The sequence below is a fragment of the Durio zibethinus genome, chromosome 18 (assembly GCF_047325235.1).
Source record: "Durio zibethinus cultivar Kanyao isolate XHJ-2024 chromosome 18, ASM4732523v1, whole genome shotgun sequence".
NCBI lineage: Eukaryota > Viridiplantae > Streptophyta > Magnoliopsida > Malvales > Malvaceae > Durio > Durio zibethinus.
In genome coordinates, this window is record NC_143179.1 from 17,069,006 (window position 1) to 17,078,769 (window position 9,764).

General features: G+C 34.6%; 2 protein-coding genes across 2 annotated transcripts; both read right to left on the reverse strand.

The window, feature by feature from the left end:
• Positions 1-1,381: 1,381 nt before the first annotated feature.
• On the reverse strand, positions 1,382-4,155 carry LOC149513776 (G-type lectin S-receptor-like serine/threonine-protein kinase LECRK4). The gene has a single exon (XM_089747752.1). The coding sequence runs from the start codon at positions 4,011-4,013 to the stop codon at positions 1,560-1,562; it is 2,454 nt and encodes an 817-aa protein (XP_089603878.1). The 5' UTR covers positions 4,014-4,155; the 3' UTR covers positions 1,382-1,559.
• Positions 4,156-5,596: 1,441 nt separating this feature from the next.
• On the reverse strand, positions 5,597-8,508 carry LOC111299786 (G-type lectin S-receptor-like serine/threonine-protein kinase LECRK1). The gene has a single exon (XM_089747753.1). The coding sequence runs from the start codon at positions 8,094-8,096 to the stop codon at positions 5,715-5,717; it is 2,382 nt and encodes a 793-aa protein (XP_089603879.1). The 5' UTR covers positions 8,097-8,508; the 3' UTR covers positions 5,597-5,714.
• Between the last annotated feature and the right edge of the window lie 1,256 nt (positions 8,509-9,764).

Here is a 9,764-nt window from a genome sequence, read left to right on the forward strand (position 1 = left end):
AAATATCAAAACGAAACAATTTCATCCAATATTGAAAATAGCGCATAATTAAATGGTACAATTTATGGGTGTTGTGGGGTGCTAATCATTTTCCACACATAATCGACTCCCGAATCTAACCTAATTTTCATAGACCGAAATTTATCTTTTTAATAAACTTTAAACCCGCTTTTATAGTTTTATTAAAAAGATAAATTTTTAGGTGACCAATCGTACCCTAAAAAAGATTGGTGGTCCCTCTTTTTTTTTTTTAATTTTAAAATTCTTTACGTCTCGCGGTACCAAAATTATTACCACAATGTATAAGTAGATTTTGCTCTAAAAGAAGTCAATCAAGAACAAACTTAACGGGAATGAGGGTTTAACAAAAAAATGGGAATGGGAGAGTATGACTTTCAAGAGCAAATATTATTGACACAAAAACATAATATTGTAAAAAATACAAACATTTTAAAATCATGAATATATTGATGACTAATATATCAATATTACTAACTCAATTCAAAAAAAAAGAAAAGACGATATTATTGTTCACGAGTATTTTTGACTGTGTCAATATTATTATTATCTTTCACTTTATGTTGTATAGTTATAGAGTAGTATCAAGTCAAGTCTTTGTTTACCTAAGTTTCCACTATTTAAATGGTTTGATAAAAATTTCAAACAAAAACAAACAGATTGGGAAGACAAAAATAAGATTTCACTTCCTCCAATTCATTTAATGTTCACTTTTTTTTTTATAAAGAAAACGGAGAATTAGAAAGAGGAATTTGTAAGTATTAGGAGATCAAAATCCAAACTTTCTAAGAGTTTACCTCTTAAAAAAATAAATTATTTAAATTAAATCTCAAATTCAATATTCACTAAAAATTGAAAAATTATAATTAATGCTTTTAATGGTGCATATATTTAATGACTGCCAATTTATGTTCCTCCTTCTCCTTTTCGATCGTTTGTGATTGATTTTCTTAATGGAAAAATATGCTTTTTGAATATATAGTTATATTTATCCTCTCTCTCTCTCTCTCTCTCTCTATATATATATATATATATATATTTCTGATTAAAGTTATAATTAGTAGATTTCTCAAAAAAAAGGGGGGGGGGGGGGGTTATAATTAATGGAGGATGGATGCTCTGAAGAATTCTTTGAACCACAAAACTGTAACTCTTATTAGATTGATTTCATAGAGACTATGCAACAGTTGGAAGTTAGAATGCACATGCACAAAAGTAGGAAGCAAAATGCATAACAACTGCAAAAATGATAAAATTTTGAGCATAAATCTCTACCCTCAACTTTTTAACTTCATGATCTTGATTATTGTTTTTTTTTAATGATTTGATTTAAATTCTTCGTAATTTTATACTTCATAAAAAATGATAAAATACACCACCCATGTTTTCACCACCAATTAACTAGAGAAGTTAAAAAACGGACATGATATGCATTTTGCATTTATGTTGACAGGGAAAAGAAAGAAGAAAAATACATGAAGCAATCCTTATGCATTTAGTACAGCTGCAATTTCCATGAGATGATTATTGACTTAGCCCAGCTACATGGAGGAAATAGAAGCAGTTGGACATGGAGGAATAGATATATCGATCATCCCCTCCAACATCATCACTACACTCTTTATGGAAGGACGGAGAGCTGGTTCATCTTGAATACACCAAAGTGCCACCATCATCATTCTTTCCAAGTTTTGCTTATCTACTTCTTCTCCAAGAACAAGTTTATCCAGCTCCTTTCCAACAAAACATCTATAGACCCAAGTAGACAGAATAATCTCCTCCGTTTTTGATACAGTGGTGTCCAAGTTCCTTCTGCAACATACAATTTCCAATAGCACTATTCCAAAACTGTAAATATCAGCCTTCACTGATATTGGAGTGTTTTTCTGCCATTCTGGTGCCATATATCCTCTAGTTCCCCTTGCTCCTGTGAAGGTCCTTGTTTGATCTCCCATCAACAATTTTGCCAGCCCGAAATCAGAAATTTTAGCTGTCCACGTATCATCCATTAATATGTTCTGAGGCTTTATGTCGCAATGAATGATGGGGGTCTCACATTCTTCATGTAAATAGAGGATTGCTCTTGCGACATCCAGGGCTATTCTTATTCGTTCATTCCAATCTGGGCGCCTTGTTGCCTTGAAAAGTTGGTTTGCAAGGGAGCCATTAGCCATGTATTCATAGACCAACAGCCTATTGGAATCCTCAGCGCAATATCCCAAAAGCCGAACTAAATTCCTGTGGTGAGCTCTACCAATTGCTCGCATTTCTGCCTGGAATTCTCTTTCACCTTCTTCCACTAACTTCTCAAGTCTCTTAACAGCAACAGTTTCCCTACCTTTGTATAAGGTCCCTTTGTAGACTGCTCCAAATGAGCCTTTACCCAACTCTTCTTTAAAGCCGTTTGTTGCTTTTCGAAGCTCATCATACGAAAATAATTGCAGAGTAAGCTCCTTGGTTAGGCCCCAATTTCTATCTTCTAACAGTCTTTTGTATCTTAGAACTCGAAACTTGTAAACAAATAGTCCAAAAATTGTAAGGAAAACACAGGAAAATGTAACCAGACTTAACGTCAAAAGAAGAACTTCCACCACTACTTTTTTGCTTTTGATATGATATACCGGTAGCTTTGGTGGTGGGATAGGTCGGATCTCATGTTCTTCTGGGCGTCTTTTCCCCACCTTCAGTAAAGCCATGATCTCCTCGTCTGATTGCAAATCTCTTTTTCCATACATTAGGGGAAGCTTTTGTTTCATGCAAATCCCTTCCTTAAACAACGCTGCCTCACAGTTACAGTCCTCCAGACAAGATCTGCTACACTCTTCCATTGACATTCGCCCTTTGCTGTAATAAATATCTTCCCAAACTATATTCTCCATGGTCTCTATGCTGAAATGGTGTGCATTAGCCTTACCACTTTTACACTCAGCTTCAGTATAATTCCTCTTGCAGCCAAAAGTTCTGTGAAATTGATCCACAAAATCAGAACCGGGAAGGCAAAGGCAGGTAGGCTGGTTATCATTGTATGTGCAATAGCTATTGAAGCCACAGTAGCCTTTAACATCGCATGTATCTTTCAATGCATACCACACAGCCGATACGTCGATTTCACCACTTCCATTGTATATATGAGAATATAAGCGGAAAATTCCATCCACATCAAGGGTTGCACGATAAATGGTGCTGTTTGTGGCGTTCTTGTTTTGGTTGTTGTAGTAGTGGTAAGGGTCATAGCCAGGCCAACTTCTATAGGCAGCCGGACTAAAAGACGCTTCACCAAGTGTATGGTAGGTGCTCAAATCAGTTTCATTGATGAGCTGTAGAAGACCTGTAGAATTGAGATAAAGGTGAAACTTGGTATTGGTCCCAAAAGTATCAGAACTCCAGTATGCATTTGCTCTAGTATTGTCCGTATACATCGGGTAGAGAACAAGGTTTCCATCTTCCTGCATCTCGAGACGAAACCTTCCTGTCGAGTAGTTTGTTTCTGATACACTAGAGACCAATCGACTGCCGGGATACAAATTCTGACCTCCTAAAATGGTATCGGTCGGATACTGGAAACTCTCCCAAATTATGCTCTTGTTCTTGTCGTAGAGCACGAAATTGCCTGAATCTAGCATGGATGCAGAGGAGGCAGTTACATTAGCAATAAGTCTCTTCTCCCCTTGCTCACTTGTCAAAACAAGCTTTCCATCCTCAGTAAATTTTAGAGTTGCTCTCGAAGTCAATGGTAGTGCTGGATCATCACGATTTGCTGTCCATACAACCATTTTTTGCCTTTTAGCAAATAACCAAATCCCGACCCTAAAGCCATTATCTAGCCGGTAAAAACCAAATGCAAACCGACCAGAAAGGGAAGGCCATGATGAGGCTTGTGCATTGGGGAAAATGGTAGAGCCTGGTGTTATATGGCTAGATTGCTCTTGTTGAACTCCTCTTTTGGCTAAACATAGAAAACTTATGAGTAAGAGAACAGTAGACATGGAAGTCATGGTGAGCGTGTGAGAGAGAAGGGTCAGTGCAATAGGTACTTTTGTTTGAACTTATCTTTTAAGCAGGAGATTGAAATATACAATCAAATGCAAAAAGGTTCAGTAAATACCGTCCTGTTCTAAAGTCAAGTCGCTTCATTTCTACTAACTGTAGAGTGCTAAAGGTGTAGACTTTTCTTCGTAAGTAAGGTGAAAAGCAAACCGCGTTAATCGGTCAATGAAGACAATTCCAATATTTCATTGTTCACATATCAAAGTCGCTATCAAAACCGCTGTCGCCGGGAGCTTTCTCCCCTCTTTTTTTCTCTCTCGGTGGCTACAAGTAGACGTGTAAATGATACATTAGTACTCGTAAGTTGTTTAGGTTCGATTCGAATAAAATTTGAATTCAGTTCGATTATTATAGAGTCAAGTTCGAGCTCGAATAATTTAACTTATCGATCGAGCTGAGTTCAAATATTCTTATACCCGACTTGAGTAACTCGTAAGCTTAATCGAGTTTTTATATTTAAATTTTTTTATTATTTTAATTAATAAAATATCTCGAATTCGAGTTGAAGTTTGAGCACCAATAATCAAACTCTTGTCGAATATAAGAATCAAACTTATTTTAATATATTAATCGAGCTTAATCGAGCGAATTCGAGTAACTTGATTTCGATCACGAATCGAGTTCGAGTTAGAAAAATAAAATTCGATCGAATTCGAGTCAAGTATCGAGCTTCGAGTTGGGAGCAGAGTTCGAGCTCGACCTTTTCACTGTATCAACTCGACTCGGCTCGATTACCCCTCTAGCTATAAATTTAAAGAAAATTAAATAAGAATTTTAAGTATAAAAAAGATGATTGTAACTAGCAACAAATAATTTCCACTCTTTTTCTTTCCATTTCTTTGTTTTTAACTAGTGTTTCTTATCATTGTAGCGACTAGCAACAAAAATGTATGGGCCATGAGTATTAGGTTTTTATAAAAAAAAATTATAATTTAAAAATAAAAAATTTATATAAATATTGAGATTTAAATTTTAATATTATTTGATATTGTCTTTCAAAAGTATTATATATAAATTAATTAAAAAAAAATTTATTTTTTTATTTTTTTTACTTAATTCCATTGTCTTCCCACTTCTTTCAGTATAAAAAAAGAAAAAAGGAATTCTGTGAATCAATTCTTAACGGGACAAACAAGTTAAGGGCTCCAACTATTTTATTTGTTATTGTTAAAAGGAAAAGGATTGACGACTGTATCTTAGAAGCATTTCCCAAACTACACGTTACATACAAAAAACATAATAATTGGTGCTATGCACGATGAATTTGAGATCGTAAATTCAGATTTGATTTAATTATGAGAATAAAATAAAAATATTATGTAAAAATTAATTAAGATTCAATGTATTTATATATTTGAGAGGTATAAAAAAATGAATTTCAAATATATAAATATTTAAACAAGAATCAAATAAATTCAAAGAATTTAAAAATAATCCCGAAGACACATTTAAATGTGTTTTATCATATAATTTATAATTAATACTAAATTTAAAATCTAATTAAATGATTTTTAAAATCTAAATTACCAAATTAACAAAACTTAAGAATTATTAATACTACAAAAACATAAAATACATGCGAAGCAAACATGCATGCATGAGAGTACAATCCTTATACATATAATGAACTGATCAGGTAATTAAAATTGTTAAACATCTAGGGAATAATGAAGTGGGTATGGAGGGATGGGTACGTCCATCGTCCCTTCCAGCATCAAGATCACATTCTTCATTGAAGGACGTAGAGTTGGGTCATCTTGAATACACCACAGTCCCACCTTTACCATTCTTTCCAGCATTTTCAAGTCCACTTCTTCATCTTCCACAAGCTTATTCAGCTCGCCAGAGTGAAAGCAATTATATGCCCAACTTGAAAGAAGTATCTCATCTGCTGTACAAACCTTTAATTCTATGCTACTCCTACAACAGATGATCTCCAACAGTACGATCCCAAAACTGTAAACATCAACTTTTACAGATATTGGGGCATTCCTTTGCCATTCTGGTGCCAAATGCCCCCCTGTAATTTTAATCCCTGTAACGCTTGTTTGATTTGCCATCAATAGTTTGGCTAACCCGAAATCTGAGATTTTGGCAGTCAGAGAATCATCTAAGAGTATGTTTTGGGGCCTTATGTTACAGTGGATGATACGGACAACACACTCTTCATGTAAATAAAGAATTCCTTTTGCCACATCCAATGCAATTCTGACTCTCTCCTTCCAAATTGGACGCACCTTGTTATGAAATAGAAAATCCGCAAGTGAACCGTTGCTCAAGTATTCATAAACGAGAAGCTTCTTTGAACCTTCCACACAATAACCAAGCAACCGAACCAAGTTCCTGTGGTTAGTTCTCCCAATGGCTGTCATCTCCTTCTGAAACTCTCTTTCTCCGTCCTCAACATTCTCTAGTTTCTTAATTGCAACTATTTTAGTACCCCCTGTAACTGGTAGAGTTCCTTTATAAACTGCTCCAAAGGACCCTCTACCCAACTCTTCCTTGAAATTGTCCGTTGCTTCCCGGAGCTCAATAAAAGAAAATGATCTTATTGTAAACTGCTCGGTTAATCCTGGAGTAATTTTATTTTCTGAATGCTTTCTGTAACTGTGAATTCTATGCTTGTATATGAGGAAACCAGAGATTGCAAGGGCAAAACACAAGCAAGTAATGGAACCTAAACTTATGGCAACAGATAAAAGCAAATGTGGGTTTTCTTCGTTGATGACTGTTGGACTACTAGGCACCATGGGCGTACTGTAGTTTGTGAAGCCTCCATGAATCAACTTAATGAAGGCTAAAGTTGACATATTTTTGCTTCTTCTACCATATCTGAGAGGTAGCTTATACCTGTTACAGTTGCCACTGGAATAGAGTACTGCTCCACAGTAACAATCCTCCTGGCAAGACTTTTTACAGTCGTCCTTCTTCATTTGTATCACAGAATAAGGGTTGTCAGCCCATTGCATATTCTCCAAGGTAGTAATATTGTATTGCTTCACTTGATATTTCCTACCTATGCAATCATCTTCAGTGAAGTTCTGAGAGCAGCCAAGGGACGTCTTATTGTCACTGATTACAGTAAAACCAGGATAACAATAGCAGTCAGTATCATTTCCCCGTCCTGAACAGTAACTATTCAAGCCGCAGTAGCCCTTAACTTCGCATCGATCTTCTAAATTTTGCCACACCACCTTTTCACATGAGTTGGTGCAGCTATCAAAAAAATGATGCAAGTACATTCTAAAAATTCCATCTGGATCAATTGTTGCTCGATAGATGGTAATTCTTTTACTCCCAGCATAAGAGCTATTTGCCAAAATATTTGCATTGGAATGATAATCAAACAGGCGTAGAAGGCCTCTTTTATTGAGATTCAACAAACTAAAATCTGAGCCAGAAGTCCCAGAGGCCCAGTAAGCAGATTCAGCATCAGTTTCAGGTAAACCGGAATTGTTTACATAGGCCACAAGGTTTCCATCAGACTGCATTCTGAGCAGAAAAATTCCACTCGAGTGGTTCGAACTTGAGACAGCGGAAATCAAGCTATCCCTCTGGGTTAAATTCTGGCCTCCTAATAACGTGTTAGTTGGGTGGTCAAAGCTTTCCCATATAACATCACTGTTATTGTAGAGAACAAAATTACCAGTATCCAGCATAGATGCAGAATCGGCAGTGTCTTCCAGATCAGCAATGGGCCTTTCTCTTCCATCCTCAGTCCGAAGTACCAACACACCATCTCTTGTGAAGTTTAATGTAGCATTTGAGGAGACGGGGGGATCATCTCGGTTTGCTGTCCAGACAGTCGTGTTCTTCGGGAGACCGACAATCCATATACCAACAGCAAATCCATTGCCTTGCGGATAGAAACCAAATGCAAAATGACCTGAAGGTGAGGCCCATGAGGAGGGGTCGGTTCTGGGAGAGAGTGAAGAACCTAATTTTATCAAATTGGATTGCTGGTTTTGATCAGCTCTCACATGTAAGCAAAGTAAAAGAAGCAGCAAGAAAACAGCTAGTACCATAGCCATGAGTCTGGCCTGTGCAGGTGAGAGACAAAGAGAGAGTCGTTTTGCTCAAGGCAGACTAATAAAATATCTTCATAGTTAGTTATGAAGCTTGTTAATTTCTTCTCTTTTTCCTCTTTGTTTTTTCCTTTTGGTTCTTCGATGGAATATAGCTTGCTTAAAAGTGAACAGAATTACCAAGGTAATTCCTTTGGATAAATATAAAAAACAACCGTAGGACTACGTGGGGACTAGGGTTAATTACTTTGGGTAGTTTCTCAGAAATCTAGAGCTGCCAACAAGGGACCGAGTCTGGAATCCTAGGCTCCCATGGACAATAGTTGGGAAGGAGTGAAGTCATTACTTAAAGGGCCCGTTTCGATTCAAGCGCACTCTCGATGAGGGGTCGCTTGCCTTCCAACCAACCGTCCATGGAGACGCAAATAGATTTTCGGCACGATGAGTTCGTTAGCAGTCGGCTATCAGATATAAATGGTGCAATCGTTGGTCGTATCATAGGTTTTTTTTTTTTTTTTTTACCTTAAAAATTTTAATGCTACCTTAAAATTAGAAGTGTCTAATGGTTAGACAGTCAATCATACGATACTGCATAATGTAAGTCATATTTGACACAATTTGTTATTAAATAATTGGATTAAATCAAATACGATATATATCATGCTAAGCTAGAAAGTTTTAAGTTTATAGGTCTACACAGTACGACCCATTAAAGGCTAGTGCTAATATGTAGACTAACATAGCACGTTACACAAGCTTAAATATGTTAAGCTATGTTAACCTATAACTGTTATAAATAGGGTTATGGCATTTTATTGTATTCATGTCTTTTTTATATATATTTTAATAAAATTATATTTAACTTTTTTGTAATTTATAAAATAAAATTATATTAAATAAATTTACTTAATAAATATTTAAACTTTACTTATTAAATATTTAAATTATTGATAGATAAATTATATCTAATTAGTTTATAAATCATTTGGCGTACTGATTATTTTTATTTATTTAAATGTGTGTGTATAAAATCAAATTAACATTATTTTCAAAGTTATTCGGTCAAAATCTTTGAAGTTATAACATATATATATATATATATATATATATATATACACTAGTTTTTGGCCACATGCTAGTCAATTAAAATATAATATAACAATAGTTTAATTTTAATAGTTTTATATAATAAAATTAAATTAATCATTATGATGCTAAATAAAATTTAAAATTCAAATATATATATATATATAAACACAAAAAGAAGTTTCATAAAAAATAAATATCTAATCCTTCTCTATTTTTATCTTTCAATTGAGAAACTTTTTCTCAGAGTCTTCTAGTGTAAGGTCCTATTTTTCATTTTTATTTTTATTTTCATTTTGTTTAGAGGATCATCTTTTATTATAATCAAACTAGATTTTGCATTTTCCTTCTTTTCTATTTTTTGCTTTTTCAAAAGCTTTCTTTTTCTTTTCTTTAATGGTGGATCTTTATCTTTAATTTTATGTATTTCTGAGGCAATCAATCATCATTTAACTCGTTCAAACTCTTGTTTTTGAACTATTTGCATTGAAAATTTAAATTTCTTATTTAGACTTAAAACCCGATTATTGTAATAATCATGTTCTCCTCTTTTTTTTGTTTTTTTTTTTCTGTGATTAAATAATAATA